Source organism: Microcaecilia unicolor, chromosome 6 (genome assembly GCF_901765095.1).
Source record: "Microcaecilia unicolor chromosome 6, aMicUni1.1, whole genome shotgun sequence".
NCBI lineage: Eukaryota > Metazoa > Chordata > Amphibia > Gymnophiona > Siphonopidae > Microcaecilia > Microcaecilia unicolor.
The window spans coordinates 88,891,945-88,908,274 of NC_044036.1; the positions used below are offsets into that span (position 1 = coordinate 88,891,945).

Consider the following 16,330-nt stretch of genomic DNA (forward strand, 5'->3'; position numbering starts at 1 on the left):
GGAAGTGCAGTATAATAATGTGAGAGTTGGATTTGTTCAAGAGACCCATTTGCTTCCCTCACATGAAAGGCTTCTAACCCATAGTCATTCTCCGTATTTGTTTCAGGCCACTAATAATAGACACAGAAAAGCTAATGAGGTAGGGACCTTAATTCACTATGAATTCATAAGAAGGTTCGTTGTTTGGTCAAAGCTACTCTGTTGGATCCTGAGGGTCGGTTTTTGTTTGTGAAGGTAGAGATGAATGGTCAACTATATACTTTATTAAATGTCTATGCTCCAAATTCTGAGCAAGGGGATTTTGTTTTTGAAAGGTTGGAAAGCAGAATATTAGAATTTGAGAGGGTCCCTTAATCATTGGAGGCGATTTCAACCTAACATGTGACCCTTAGTTGGATAAGTCAAATGCTATTATTCGCTATGCTAAGTGGGATAAAGCTTGTTTTAAAGGTTTTATGGGTAGGTTGAGTTTGGAGGACTTGTGTTGCCTATACCATCTGGGAGAGCATAACATTCTATTCAGCCTTCCATGGTTCTTATGCTAGGATAGATATGTGGCTCATGGAATGCTGCAATTGAACTTTGTTTCAGAACATTGCCATCGAACCATGACTCTGGTCTGATCGTGCCCTGATTACTTTTAGCTTGGCCTTGCCTAGTTGTGGGAAGAGTAGGAAATTTTGGAGATTAAATGATCAGTTGCTTCTGGACTCATCCACTCTCTCCTCGTTGGAGGGAGATGTTAAGGAATATGTCACTCTAAACAACACTGGGGGTGTAAGTTCAGTTACATTATGGGAATGTTTCAAATCATTTATAGGGGGAAGGTGTATCGTTCACAGGGGAACAAGCATCATATGAGCTTTCAAAACCATACCAATTCTTTCTTCATGTGAAGATCCTTCTTCTTGTCCTTTATATGGCCTCAGAACCAGATGAGATGATACAAAAATGGAGTGAGTTTGGCTGGTCCTTTGAGACTATAGTCATTTGTCTCTGAGCAGTAATCTTTTATCCCCTTTCTCCTTCAAAGCCAAGAGGTACTGGGGGAATAAGAGCTATGAATCCCCGCATCATGCTGTCTTCTTCTGCACTCCTCCTTCCAGACATGAGAGAATTCCACTTCCTGGCCCCTCCCCCCCCCCCCCCCATTTCTAGGTTGTACCAATAACATCTTTAATGCTTCTTGCTCTGCTGTGTCCCCCCCCCCCTCCCCATTCACTGATTATGCTTCTTCTTCTTCCTTCCCAGGGAATTTGGCCGCTGGAAGGTGAACAGTTTGGTCTTGGAGAGGAAAGACATATTTGGTTTGCCACTTCCTCTCACTCCAGAGTTTGCCCGAAATATCCGTGTTTTGGGTCGAAGGCCAACACTATCACAAATTACAGAAAACCTAATTAAGAAATATGGTACACACTTCCTGCTCTCTGCTACTTTGGGAGGTAAGTACAGCAGTAATACAATACTATTATTAATTATCAAAGGAAAAACCATTGAAAAATATACCTTCTCAACATAAATAACCTCAAACCCACCAAAAGAGACAGGAGTACCACTTGACTATACCTCAAAAGGTGGCTCTATACTCTTAAAGAACAACATGGTTATATCTTGAAACATGATTAAATGTTTCTTCAGAAATTTCAAAAATCTTTATCCCTAAAACTGTTGCCCAGGCACAGAGTTGAAGGAATTCTCTCCTTAATCACTATCCCCTGGATTCTATATAGCCCGCCTAGCATTCCACACCAAAATCCAAGTGTATTCTGTAACAACGCATGTAACTTAATTGGCTTAACAAGCTAAGCAGCATTGTTAACAGCACTTAACAAGCAATAATGAGCACTAATTGGCAATAATTAGAATTTACACACATAACTTCCTAAGCATATTCTGTAATGCACTGCGCCTAGATTGTAATGCACTCAGGCAAAAAGGGGTGTGGTTATAGGTGGGAAATGTGTGCGTTGTTGCAGAATATTACCCAATGCACCTAAAACTGTGCACTGGGATTTACGTCAGGTTTTCATTGGTGTAAATGGAGATGTATAGTTTTAGGTGCTAGGATATTAATTAAGTATATTCTATATACCGTGCCTAAATATAGGCACCCCTTATAGAATATGCTTAGGCAGAAATGTTTTCCACTCAGATTTTATAGGAGCCATATATAGAAATTCCCCCATGTGATCAGAAGTATATCAGGAAACAAATTTGCAATACAATGGAACAAATTTTCTTTACACATATAAAGCAAAATAAAACCTTCCTCTGTCTGAGGTTACCAGAAAAGATGCCACCAATGTGGCACAAGTGGGAGTTTCTTCTGTAGAGTTTCTAAAGTTCTGTCAAAATTGTTCTCTCCAGGATGAAATGAGCCATAGCATCTTCCTAGATCCATGACCCCATCACATGATGGGAGCAGTTCTGTAACAGCGCCTTGTCACGGCTGTGCCCATGTTTCATGCTCTCCTTCCTCTCACCACCTGGTGGCCAGACCTGGTGGCTGCAATGGACTGTCTGGTTACTGTCACCCGTTCCAGATTTCAGCCCAGTCCGGTCCGGATCTTCCAGACTGCCAGACTTGCTCTTTCTGTTTGAACCTATACAGCACCCGTAGTTTCCTGGTGATTGCTGCAGCTGAGCCTCAGCTGCTGCTGGGCTTATTAGCTAGTTTGAAACCTTTCTGCTTTGCCTTTGCATCGCCTAAGGCCCTGAGGTTTGTTGGGGTGCTGTTTGCACTTCTGCTCAGTCTGGTTCCTTGCCTTGATTCTTGTCTGTTTTAGTTAGTCAGTGGGTAGTTAGATTAGGTTGTTGTTTGTTTGCTAGTCCTGTCTCTGGGTTATAGTTTTGTGTTTAGTCTTTGTCTGTTTGTGTCTTTGTGGCTGCTCTGCAGCTTTCAGTTCTGTGTCTTGCTATTCAGTGTTTTGTTTCCTGTTTTAGTGGCTGCTTACAGCTTCCTGTCCTGTCCTTTAGCTTATCCTTTCCCTGCCTTGCTGTCCCTGTATATTCCTTTCCCCTCTGACCCTCAGTCCCTATGCTACCTTGCTGGGACCCTGTTCCTGCTCTGTCCTATAAGTCCTGCCGGCCGCCTGCAGCCAGGGGCTCAACTCCTGGTGAAAGGTGGCCATGTGCAGGTGAAGCCTAAATGTTAGAGTTCTGCCCTGTCTCTGGGGTGGGGTGGTTTTGCCTGCTGCTTCCACTCCTCGGCAGTGGCCCAAGGGCTCATAAACCTAGTTCCTGCTTGAATACGTGACACGCCTTTATTTAAGTACCCTGAGGCCACACAGTAGGAGCATATTCTATAACGTAACTCAGACATCTAACCCAGTTTCGGTGCCTCTAACATGTAGGTGCCCACCCTTTCTCACAAAAGAAGGAGTTGGGCGTCTCATGAGAGCAAACAGCAAGAAAGGAAGAGTGAAGCACAAGAAGGGAAAGATTCCCAAAGTCCAGCAATTCTTTATTGGAGAATCTCAATACCATGTGTTAAGAGGACTCAACAACATGGGCGTAGTTTGGGGGGGGGCAAGGGGGGCATTGTCCCCCCAAACGCAGGGCTGGTGCAACCTGGCTGCAGGCAGCTCTCAGTCCCCCCTGCCCACCCTCAGCTCCCCAACAGTCCTCCTCTCCATTCCTGCCGCCCTGCGTTTAAACCTTTTATTTTAAGTCGCAGTGGCAACAGTGAAAAAAACAGCACACCAGGCTCTCCTCCAGACTTTCCCTTCCCTCTCAGTGCCCCGCCCTCGCAGAAACAGGAAATGCATCATCAGAGGAAGGTGGGACACTGAGAGGGAAGGGAAAGGCTGGAGGCCAGCCTGCTATGCTGTTCTTTTCACTGCCTCCACTGTGACTTAAAATAAAAGGTTTAAACGTAGGGCAGGAGGAACGGAGAGGAGGGCTGTTGGGGAGCTGAGGCTGGGTTGGAACTCAAACTCGGGGACTGAAAAGGGGGGGCTGAGGCAAGTCACTGGACATGGATGGGAGGGGAAGGGAGTGAGGAGAAATGCCGGATATGGATGGAGGGAAAACTGCTGAATTTAAGGGCTGGATCGGAACACTTTAAGGGCAGATGCTGAAACTGGAGGAAGGATAGGGACAGGGCTGCAGATGCATAAGAACACGGGAGGGTGGTGGACATGGTGAGAGAAGAAATATCAAATGAAAAGAAGACGACACTGCATAAAACAGAAGACACTGCAACCAAAGAGAATAGAAAAACTAAATGCTCAGACAACAAAGGTAGAAAAAAGTATTTTATTCAGAATTTATTAATTAATTATATATATATATTTTTGTTACATTTGTATCTCACATTTTCCCACCTATTTGTAGGCTCAATGTGGCTTACATAGTGCCGGAGCGGCGTTTGCAGACTCCGGTGTAAACAAATACAAAGTCATGTTGTGGTAAGATAAAGTTCATGTGGCACAGCCACAATTAGGGAATCATACAACGGAAGTGTTGTGTTATATCCTTTACGTATTTTAGTATTAGTGTGTTGTAGAAATCGGCATTTATGTTGGGTTGGTAGGGTATGCCTTTTTAAACAGGTTAGTTTTTAGTGATTTCCGGAAGTTTAGGTGGTCGTACGTAGTTTTCAAGGCTTTTGGTAATGCGTTCCACAGTTGAATGCGTAGGTAGATTTGTATTTGAGTCCTTTGCAGCTTGGGTAGTGCAGATTTAGGTACGTTCGTGTTGATCCAGATGTGTTTCTAGTTGGTAGGTCAATCAGGTCTGTCATGTATCCCGTGGCTTCGCCATAGATAATTTTGTGAACCATAGTGCAGATTTTGAAGGCAATGCGTTCTTTGATTGGGAGCCAGTGTAGTTTTTCATGGAGGGGTTTTGTGCTTTCCAATCACGTTTTTCTGAAGATAAGCCTAGCTGCCGTGTTTTGAGTGGTCTGAAGTTTCTTTAGTGTTTGTTCTTTGCATCCCGCATAGATTCCATTGCAGTAGGCCACCTGGCTTAGTACCATTGATTGTATCAGGTTGCGAAATGTTTCCCTCGGGAAGAATTGTTTTACGCGTTTAAGTTTCCACATTGCGCGGAACATTTTCTTTGTTGTGGATGTCACTTGGCTCTCTAGTGTTAAATTGCGGTCCATTGTAATGCTGAGGATTTTCAGGCTGTCTGAGATAGAGAGGGTGTAATCTGGGGTGTTGATAGTTGTGGGGTTTTTCGCGCTGTGTTGGGATGAGAGGATGAGACAGTGTGTTTTTTCTTTATTGAGTTTTAGTTGAAATGCATTTGCCCAAGAGTCCATGATGCTCACGCTGTTCTTGATTTCGTTGGTGATTTCTGTCAGTTTAGATTTGTAAGGAATATATATTGCGACATCGTCTGCATAAATGAAGGGGTTAAGGCCTTGGTTGGATAAGGACTTGGCTAGTGGGGTCATCATTAGATTGAAGAGGATCAGTGCTAGTGGTGATCCTTGTGGTACTCCGCAGTCTGCTTTCCACGGTGATGATATGATTGAGTTTGATTTTACTTGATATGTTCTTGTGGTTAGGAAACCCTTGATCCAGCTAAGTATGTTTCCACCAATTCCGAACTTATCTAGTAATCTTATTAATATGTTATGGTTTACCATGTCGAATGCACTAGACATGTCGAATTGGAGGAGGAGGATGTTTTTGCCTATTGCTATTTCCTGCTTGAATTTGGTTAGGAGAGTGAGTAGTACTGTTTCTGTGCTGTGGAAGGGGTGAAAACCTGACTGTGATTCGTGTAGTATTGAGAATTTGTTTATGTAATCTGTAAGTTGTTTGGTTATCATGCTTTCCATCAGTTTGACTGACAATGGGATGGATGCTACTGGACAGTAGTTAGTGATTTCATTGGTTTTTCTTGATGTCTTTTGGTATTGGAGTGAGTAGGATATTGCCATTTTCCTTAGGGAAGAGACCTTGCTGTAACATGTAATTTAGGTGGGATGTGAGGTCTGCTATGAAGCGGTCTGGGGCGGATTTCATTAGGTAGTTGGGGCAGGTATCCAGTTTACAGTGGGTGTTTGAGAACCTACTGATCGTCTGTGCAACTGTATCGACGGTGAGGGGGGCAAAGTTTAACCAGGTTCGGTCAGCCAGGTATTCTCCAGTGGTTGGATCCAATTCATTAAGGAAGTTTTCGATGTCAGTGTTGATCTGAGGTAGCATGTTAAGTAGGTTTACAATTTTTTCATTGAAATACTTAGCAAATTTATCTGCAGATGGGATGTTTGTATTCGATGTGATGACCAGGTTGGTGTCTAGGAGTTTGTTCATGAGTTGGTATAATTTCTTCGTGTCTTTGTAATCTGTTCATATTTTTGTTTTATAGTAAGATCGTTTGGAATTTCTTATAGCGTATTTGTTCTTTCTTTGTGATTGTTTCCATGTGTTGAGTGTGTGTTCATCTTTTGTTTTTTTCCATGCTCATTCGAGTTTTCTGGATTGTGTTTTTAGCTTTTTCAGTTCATCGTTGAACCATGGTATCGAGTTATGCTTACATGAGGTTCTTGTTCGTAAGGGTACGATTTCATCTAGTATGCATTTGCATATTTTATCCCATTCCATGAGGTACTATATGGATCTGTTTGTGCTGTCCATTCATTGTTGTATATCTGTTGCCAGAATGTTTTCGAGTCTACTTGACCTCTAGTACTGTAGGATGTGTGTTCTTGTATTTGGTGTGATCCCTTCTTCCGCCAGTGTAGGGATAATTTTACCATAGAATATGTCAGGTTTTGGAAATGTGCATCTGTGATATTTTGCATGTAAGTTTCAATTTCTCTAGTGTTGCTGCATGCAGAGTCTGACTTCTTGAGGTAACTTTCCAGTTCAGTATTTTGCCTTCATATTTTTTTATTTCTAGTTCCTTGTGTCATATCTGTTGTGTCATGTGTTTTTCATGTGTGATCAAGGTGCAGTATTCTGCTAGTGTGTAGTATTTGCAGCCCTTTTTGTTTTGTTTTTCACTAGGTAGTGTACTAGTGTTTTAGAGCCTGGTGTAATTACAGTGCTGCCTTTCCTCGCATAAGGTTGTAGCTCCTGTCCTTGGAATTAGTGCTGTTATGGTTTGGTAAGGTTATGAGTTTGTTTTTGCACAAGTTTGTGTATAGTGTTTTGCTGTGGAGAGATTGTGTGTTGGCCTTACCGAGGTGGCACCACAATATCAGAAAGGGTTTTAGAGCCTAAATCATGCCACACTACTTCTTGAAGGATCTGCATATAGAGCTTATGCATTTCTAAGGTCAACACTGGCATGGTATGGGAAAGGGGGTGGGGAAATACTACTTGAGAGGAAGAGGGACTGCTGGCTAAGGAGGAAAGAAGGAAGAAAGGGAGAAAAAGCTGACTTTTTTTGGGAATAACCATAATGAATATGTATGACATATGCAAATGAGTATGCTAATATGCCCTGCCCCATCCTTTGCCCCCCCCCCCCCAAATGAAACAGTCAAACTATGCCCATGCTCAACAAGGTCATGTTTCAACAACTTGTGCCTGCAACAGGAGGTTAAGAAGACTCCTGACGCAAGCACAAGTTGCCGAAACATGGCCGTGTGAAGTCCTCTCAACACATGGTATTGAGATTTTCCAATAAAGAATTGTTGGACTTTAAGAATCTTTTCCTTTTGGTGCCCACACTTCCACCAGTCATAGAGCTGGTATAAGTACAGTTGCCTAAATGTGGCAGGAACACATGTAACTTAGTATTATGTATAACTGGGATGCCTTTCTGTGTCTCATTCTTGCTTCACCCCAATGTATGCCTTCCTTGCAAACACCCATTATTTAATTAGGGGCCCTTTTACAAAGGCGCATTCCAAAACAAGACTACCCCCAGGCTAATGTGCCCCCCTGGCAGTAATTTTGGATTTGGCGTGCGTCCATACCTCCAGGTTAATTTATTTTTAAATTTCCTTCTGTGTGCGGCATTTCTGACGTTAACAGCCAGACCAGTCTCCGTGCGTGTAGTGCGTGAGCCCTTACCGCTAGAGCAATGGGTGGCTTTAAGGGCTCAGGCCGTAAATAGGCATGCTGGTTTCAATTTTACTGCAAGCCCTTTTCCTGGCCCATTGGAAAAAAGCCTTTTTTCCCAGATGCGGTAAAAACTGGCCCGGCGTATGCCAAAAACACATACCTACACTACCACAGGCCACTTCTTGCCAGGGCTCAGTAAAAGGACCCCTACAGCGGGTATTTGCAGCCTAGCGCTTAAGTAGAATTGGCATTTACATGTATATGTGCACACCCATGCACATGTATGTCATGCTAAACATTTATATGCTTAACATGTGCGTAATGCAGGTACCTAGTTAATAAAATGGCCGTTACTATACTTTGGCTTCTACAGACAAAGAGTTAAGGGGAGATGTAGGATCTCAAGACGATAACATTTAAGCATCTCATTGGCTAAAATCAATCTAAGTCTAAAGCAGGAGAAGGTATTCTCTGCAGCCTATCTGTGAGATGGAAAATGCTCTCTGAAGCTGCTGCTGCTGCTATAAGTTGTTAGTTTTCTCTCCCTGAAAGAGATCCAAGCCACACCCACGAAGTTCAAACTGTCAGTGGGGAGGGGGAGGGGAGGAAATGGCAGTGCTTGATGAAAAAGAGAGCTCAGTTTGATAGGAGATATACTATAGGATGTCATTCTGAGGCCAGGCTAAGTCTAAAGCAGGAGAAGGTATTCTCTGCAGCCTATCTGTGAGATGGAAAATGCTCTCTGAAGCTGCTGCTGCTATAAGTTGTTAGTTCATCATTGCTCTATCTATAACGTCTACTTGCAACAAAATTTTTGCTAGCAAATCAAAGAATTCATATTCACTTTATGCAATCTCACTTACCTTGAAAGCAGCAGATGGATATAGTAGTGGGTTATCACATGTTTTTGTGGTTTATCACAAATAAATTGTTTCTGCCTCCGGTATCCGTGTCTTCCATTTGCAGCCTCTACACTTTATTGTTCAATAGTCTGCATTGTAATTTATTTGTTCTTATTAACTAGTCTTTATGAGTTGTCCATATTAACTACTCTTTATGTTCCAGATATTTTCGAAAGAGAAAGACGCCCATGTTTCAACCCAAATCGGGAGATGGGCGTCTTTCTCCCATGGGCGTCCAAATCGGTATAATCGAAAGCCGATTTTGGGCGTCTTCAACTGCAATCTGTTGCGGAAACTGTCAAAGTTGACGGGGGCGTGTCGGAGGCGTGGTGAAGGCGGGACTGGGGTGTGTTTATCGGCCGAGGAGAGATGGGCGTCCCCAGCCGATAATCGAAAAAAGAAAGGCGTTTTTAGCGCGAATTTGGGTCACTTTTTTTGGACCCTTTTTTTTCACGAACAAGTCCCAAAAAAGTGCCCTAAATGACCAGATGACCACCGGAGGGAATCGGGGATGACCACCCCTGACTCCCCCATTGGTCACTAACCTCCTCCCACCAAAAAAAAACAACTTTAAAACCTTTTTTTTACAGCCGGTATGCCAGCCTCAAATGTTATACCCAGCTCCATCACAACAGTATGCAGGTCCCTGGAGCAGTTGTTAGTGGGTGCAGTGGACTTCAACCAGGTGGACCCAGGCCCACCCCCCCCCCCCCCCCCCCACCACCTGTCACACTTGTGGTGGTAAATGGGAGCGCTCCAAACTGCCCCCAAAACCCACTGTACCCACATCTAGGTGCCCCCCTTCAGCCATAAGTGCTATGGTAATGGTGTAGAGTTGTGGGGAGTGGGTTTTGGGGGGTATTTGGGGGGCTCAGCACCCAAGGGAAGGGAGCTATGGACTTCAGAGGTAGTTAACTTTTTTTTTAATTGTTACAAGTGCCCCCTAGGGTGCCCAGTTGGTGTCCTGGCATGTGAGGGGAACCAGTGCATTACGAATCCTGGCCCCTCCCATTACCCAATGCCTTGGATTTGTTCGTTTTTGAGCTGGGCGCCTTTGGTTTCCATTATCGCTGAAAAACGATACCGCCCAGCTCAAATCCGCACAAATCCGATGCATTTGGCTGGCACAAACCGTATTATCGGAAAAAAGATGGACGCCCATTTTTTTCAAAACTACGGTTTGTCCCGCCCCTTCACGTACCCGTTCTCGGAGATAGACAACCATGGAGATGGGTGTTCACGTTCGATTATGCCCCTCTTAGGATCTCTGTGAACGGCATGTTAGTTGTTCCCCCTACTGTTATGGCCCATGTGGAGTCCAGATGTGGTAGTATAGTTTTTTCTTTCCTTTCTTTCTCTTTTTTTGGTTGATTCCGGACCGGTGCTCTGGAACCATCTGCCTATTTTTGTAAGAAATGTAAATCTTTACTGAAGACCCACTTTTTTTACATTGGCATTTGGGCATTGACACCTGTTTATTTGGTTGACTGATTGCTACTTTTTTTATTCTGCTGAATTGGGCTGCATGTGGTTAGGCTTTCCTATTATCTGACGTAGTTCAAAGCAGTGGCGTAGCCACAGGTGGGCTTGGGTGGGCCAGGGCCCACCCATTTATGGCTCAGGTCCACCCAACAGTAGCACATGTTTAGTGGTAACTGGTGGGAATCCCAAGCTCCAATAGCTGAAGATTTTCCCCTGATGGTAACGAAAACGCTACTCTCCACGACACCTGCGTATGCTCAGTTTTCAGTGCATGCCTTCTGCCAAGGTGGAAAGAAGCTTTTTCCCACCAGCTGAGATAATTTTTTTTTTTTTTGGGGGGGGGGAACACTTGGTGCCCACCCAATTGTTGCCTAGGCCCACCCAAAATCTGTTGTCTGGCTACGCCCCTGGTTCAGAGCTGCCAAGGGGGCCGGATCGCAGAGAGGGAAATTTTAACCTTACCCCTAGCTCCACCCACTCCTCCCAGTTATGCCCCTAGCTCCACCCCACTCCTCCCCACCATGTTCTTAACTCCATCTAATCACACCCCCAATGCCTGTCTATTTTACCTCTTGGCTCCTCCCCTGATGGACCTCAGTTAGCAGGAACAATGAGCTTCCCTCTCAGGCTGCAGGGGGTGGCTTAGTGAAATGTCATCGCCTGCTGTCGTGGAACCAGTCTCCCAATAAGAACTGTGAGATTTTGCAGCAGTTATCACGATTCTGGTCCCATGGTATCAGGAGATGGTGTTTTATTAAGCCATCTTCTGCTGCCAATGGAGGAGGAGGCTACTCAGCTGGAGATTGCCACACCTCAGTGGGAGTGCGGAAGATGACTCGCAAAAGCGGGAGTCTCCTACTCAAAGCAGGAGACATGGCAGGTCTGGTAGATCCTTTCTTATTTTATTTAAATTATAAACCACCTGTACTGTTCTATAATGCTGACCACCCAAATCAAAAGGAGGTGTAGCCATGGGAAAGGCATGGGTGAGTCAGGGGTGTTCCAAAAATTTAGGCACAATGTTATACAATTTGTGGGTTGCGCATCCAACTTGCACACCAGGATTTTCAGCACGTGTAAGTCCTCACACCCAAATTTGGATGTTGGAATTGGTGCAGCACAGAGCATCTTTTATGAAATCTGAGTTTAGGGCTAGATTCTATATGGTGCCTAAAAAAGCGGCACTGATAAAACCCCACTTAAGCAGTATTCTATAAGCTATGCCTAAAGTTTGGCGCAGTTTATAGAATTAACGCCTAAACAGAGAGGTCTTTCATAAATTTAGGCACCGCCATATCTACCAAAGAAAACATAGTGCAAATACCCACACCTAAATTTACACGCTGAGCACCGTTATTCTATAATTACATGCGTAACTCATAACCACACACCCCGATCTGTCTCGAAACACCCATGACCTTCCCATTTCTACGCTCCCTTTTTTGGACCATGTGTAAATTTTAGGCTTGGATCCCATGCCTAAACTTATATATGTTGGTCCCAATTAAATCTAATTAGTGCCAATAATTGCTAAAAAGCCAATTATTGTCACTAATTGGCTCATTATTCTATTAAATTGCTCACGAAGATTGGGAATGTGCCTAAATTTGTGTGCGCAATTTTCAGTTAATTTTATAGAATCAGGGGGTTAGTGCCTAAGGGGTCCTTTTACTAAGGTGCACTGAAAAATGGCCTGCAGTAGTGTAGACGCATGTTTTGCGTGAGCGAAAAATTATTTTTTAGCGCACCCACAAAAAATGCCTTTTTTTCCTCAAAAAACGGACGTGCGGCAAAATAAAAATTGCAGCGCAACCATTTTGGGTCTGAGACCTTACGCAAGCCATTGACCTAGCAGTAAGGTCTCACGCGCTAACCGGGAGGTTATGGCCTACGCGCATCAAATGCCACGTGATGTACGTACCTGCCGTGCGCCAGAAAATAAAAAATATTTTTCAGACATTCATAGTGGATGCGCGCCAAAATTGAAATTACCACAAGGGCCACGCAGTAACCGGGTGGTAATTCCAATTTGGCATGCGTTGGGCACGCATAGGCGCCTATGCAGCTTAGTAAAAGGGCCCAGGGCCGTGCCGATGCGGTAAGCGAGGTAAGCGCCGCAGGGGGGCGCCCACCTCTGGAGGGCGCCGCCGCCGCGGTGCTTACCCTCGCCCCGCGCCCCAAAGGCCTTTAAATATTTTACCTGGGTCGCAGCAGCGTCAGTGAAAGCGCTGCCGACCAGCAAGGGCGGGGCGGTCTGCCCCGAGTGTCATCAAAAAGGGGGGTGCCGCCGCTCCCGCTGCTCTTCTTCCTGGCAGCCCCTCCCCCGCACTAGCCCTTTAAAAATAAATTGCCGACGCGATAGGGAGCGCAGCACCTCGTGTGCAAGTAAAAGAAGCGGATCCGATCATCTCATTGGGCCTTCCCTCACTGTCCCGCCCTCCTCTGACGCAACTTCCTATTTCCTCTAGGGCGGGACAGTGAAGGAAGGCCCAATGAGATGATCGGATCCGCTTCTTTTACTTGCACACGAGGTGCTGCGCTCCCTATCGCGTCGGCAATTTATTTTTAAAGACCGGGTGGCAGGGAGAAGACGAGGCAGGGTGAGGGTGGGGGACAGATGGGGTGAAGGTGGGGGGGACTCGGATAGCAGAAGGGACTGGGTGGGAGACAGATGGGGTGAGGGGGACTCGGATGGGCAGAAGGGACTGGGTGGGAGACAGATGGGGTGAGGGTGGGGGGCACTTGGATAGCAGAAGGGACTGGGTGGGAGCCAGATGGGGTGAGGGGGACTCGGATGGGCTGAAGGGACTGGGTGGGAGACAGATGGGGTGAGGGTGGGGGGCACTTGGATAGCAGAAGGGACTGGGTGGGAGCCAGATGGGGTGAGGGGGACTCGGATGGGCAGAAGGGACTGGGTGGGAGCCAGATGGGGTGAGGGGGACTCGGATGGGCAGAAGGGACTGGGTGGGAGACAGATGGGGTGAGGGTGGGGTGAGGGTGGGGGGCACTTGGATAGCAGAAGGGACTGGGTGGGAGAAAGATGGGGTGAGAGTGAGGGGCACTTGGATAGCAGAAGGGACTGGGTGGGAGCCAGATGGGGTGAGGGGGACTCGGATGGGCAGAAGGGACTGGGTGGGAGACAGATGGGGTGAGGGTGGGGGGCACTTGGATAGCAGAAGGGACTGGGTGGGAGCCAGATGGGGTGAGGGGGACTCGGATGGGCAGAAGGGACTGGGTGGGAGACAGATGGGAGAAGGGGCATGGAACTGGGGTCTGAAAAGTGAGCAGGAGGGAGAATGGGGTCATGCCTGGGGCAGAGGTGGATGGGAGAATCAATGGATCTGGAACTAGGGGCAGCCGCAGGTGGGAACTGGGAGCTGAAAAGAGGGGGCATTGAGAGAGGGGGGATAGATCCTGGATGGAATGGGGAGTGAGAGGGAGGGCAGACCCTGAATGGATGGGAGGGGGAAAGAGAGAGGGCAAATGGTGAATCGAAGGAGCAGAGAGAAAGGGCAGACAGTGGATAAAAGGGAGTGAAAGAGCAGACAGTGGATGGAAGGGGCAGAGATAGAGGGCAAATGCTGGAGGGAAAGGAGAGAGAGAGGGCAGATGGTGGATGGAAGGGGGAGAGAGAGATGGCAGACTGGGGCAGATGGTGGATGGAAGGCACATTAGAGAGGGCAGACACTGGATGGCAGAGAGAGAGCGAAGACAGATGCTGGATGGAAGGAAGACGGTGAAAAGAAGATGAGGAAAGCAGAAACCAAAGACAACAAACTGTAAATATATATTTTTATTATTTGCTTTAGGATATAGTATTTTAGCTGTGTTAATAAATGTTTATAAATAGAACATGTAAATAAGGTAATCTTTTTATTGGACTAATTTTAATACATTTTGACTTAACTTTCAGAGAACAAAACCCCCTTCCTCAGATCAGGATAGGATACTGTAACAGCACTATACTGTATTGACCTGAGGAAGGAGATTTTGGCCTCTGGAAGTTAAATGTATTAGTCCAATAAAATGGTATTATTTTATTTTCTGTATTTGTTTTATTTCTATTTGTTCATTTGTAAAGTGGTGATTGGTATTTGTTAGTTTTTTCAAATTTACATCTGCTGTCTTTATATTTTGCACAGTACTAGGAGACATTTTCTGTTTCTGTGGCGTTGCATTGTATGCAGAGTCTGGCATTGGGGGTTCAGTTTAATTTTTGTCTAAATAGAAAGTTTATGATTACTTATTCTATAGTGGATTAGGGTGTATCTGTGTTTGTGAAAAAGACATGGCTTTCAGTTGGCATTGACTGTGCAGGATCGACGATCTGTACTATTCTGTCTGGTTTCGTTTTACAATAGGTGAATTGATGTTCTAGTGCTCACTGTAGTGCTTAAGATGCTTTCCTTTTCCTTGTGTGACTCATAGAAACGACTGCTTATGGTATGGTAAAATTGCTCTATAGGTCGTGTTTTGTATTCTCGGTATGCCTAGTACTGGATTTGGGGGGGGGGGGGGGGGGTGTTAAAAAAATGACCGGCCCCAGGTGTCAACTACCCTAGCTACGCCACTGCTGCCGACGTCTCCCTTCCCTTGCACTCGTTGGTTCCCTCAGTGTCCCGCCTTCTTCTGACGTCAGAAGAAGGCGGACACTGAGGGAACCAAGAGCGCAAAGGGAAGGGAGATGTCGGCAGCGCTCCGCTTTCACTGACGCTGCTGCGACCAGAAGTAAAAGATTTAAAGGCCCCAGGGCGCGGAGGGAAGGGCAGAGAGGCATGGATGGGAGGGCAGAGAGGCATCGATGGGAGGGCAGGGCCCAGGGAGAGGACAAATTGCTGGAAGGGGAGGGGAGAGAGGATTGCTGGCTATGGATGGAGGAGGGAAGGGCAGAGAGGGACAAGGATGGACATGGGGGCCCAGGGAGAGGACAAATTGCTGGAAATGGAGGGGAGGGGAGAGAGGAGGATTGCTGGCTATGGATGGAGGAGGGAAGGGCAGAGAGGGACAAGAATGGACATGGATGGGAGGGCAGGACCCAGGGAGAGAGGAGAAATTGCTGGAAATGGATATAGAGCAAGAAATGAAGAAGAAAGGAGAAAAGTAAAGAAATAAATGGAAAGGAAGCCCTGGAAATGGAGTTAAGAGGACAGATAGCAGCAGAATCAGATACTGGACCAGCATGATTGAAAAAAGAAAGTCACCAGACAACAAAGGTAGAAAAAAAATCATTTTATTTTCATTTTAGCATTTGGAATATGTCCACTTTGAGAATTTACATCTGCTATCTTATTTTGCAATGTATACCAATTTGTTTCTAAGAATATTGCTGACAATTCCTTTCAGTGTGGCAAGTGGTGAGCGATCATTTTCATGGGGGGGGGGGGCGGGATCATTTTCACGGGGGGGGGGGGGGGGGGGGGGGCGCCAATTGATAGTCTGCAGGGGGGCGCCAGAGACCCTAGGCACGGCCCTGAAAGGGCCCCTAAATTTGGGCACTAAATCTGGCCCTAAGTGCATTATTAATGAGTAGTCTGGTCCTGAAGGACTTGCAAGCCAAGACTAAGAAGCAGTGGGAGAAATATGTTGGTAGGAGCCCAGTGCATAAAGCTTGCACAGTGCCTAATGACACGTGAGGCATCAACATTTCCTCTTGTATAATATCATGAATTAATAACAGATTCTTGGCTTCTATCTTATCCTCTTTTGCACTTACTCCACATTAGAAAAGTACCTCTTTAAGACAAGGGGCTTGAGATTATATAATATGAGTGATATCAAATGGTTTTGTGAATAGTGTAATATTAACTTTCAAAAGAACCTTAGAAATTATTTTATTTCTGGTTGAGAAAAATATAAAAGTCTCCAAAATCATTGATTTCTGGCTCAGAAAAGGATTGGATCCATTGCAGATTGCTTATGCCTGGCAGGCTTTCTCTGTCTCTGTGATTTTAAAGAGTATAAATATTGAGGAAT

General features: G+C 45.5%; 1 protein-coding gene across 1 annotated transcript in view; it reads left to right on the plus strand.

Moving 5' to 3' along the window:
* The window catches only part of BRINP2 (BMP/retinoic acid inducible neural specific 2), a 149,178-nt gene that overhangs the window by 71,651 nt on the left and 61,197 nt on the right, over positions 1 to 16,330 (plus strand). Inside the window, exon 3 of the mRNA XM_030206401.1 lies at positions 1,252 to 1,442. Coding sequence (XP_030062261.1) covers positions 1,252 to 1,442 — 191 coding nt within the window. The remainder of the gene's footprint in view (positions 1 to 1,251; positions 1,443 to 16,330) is intronic.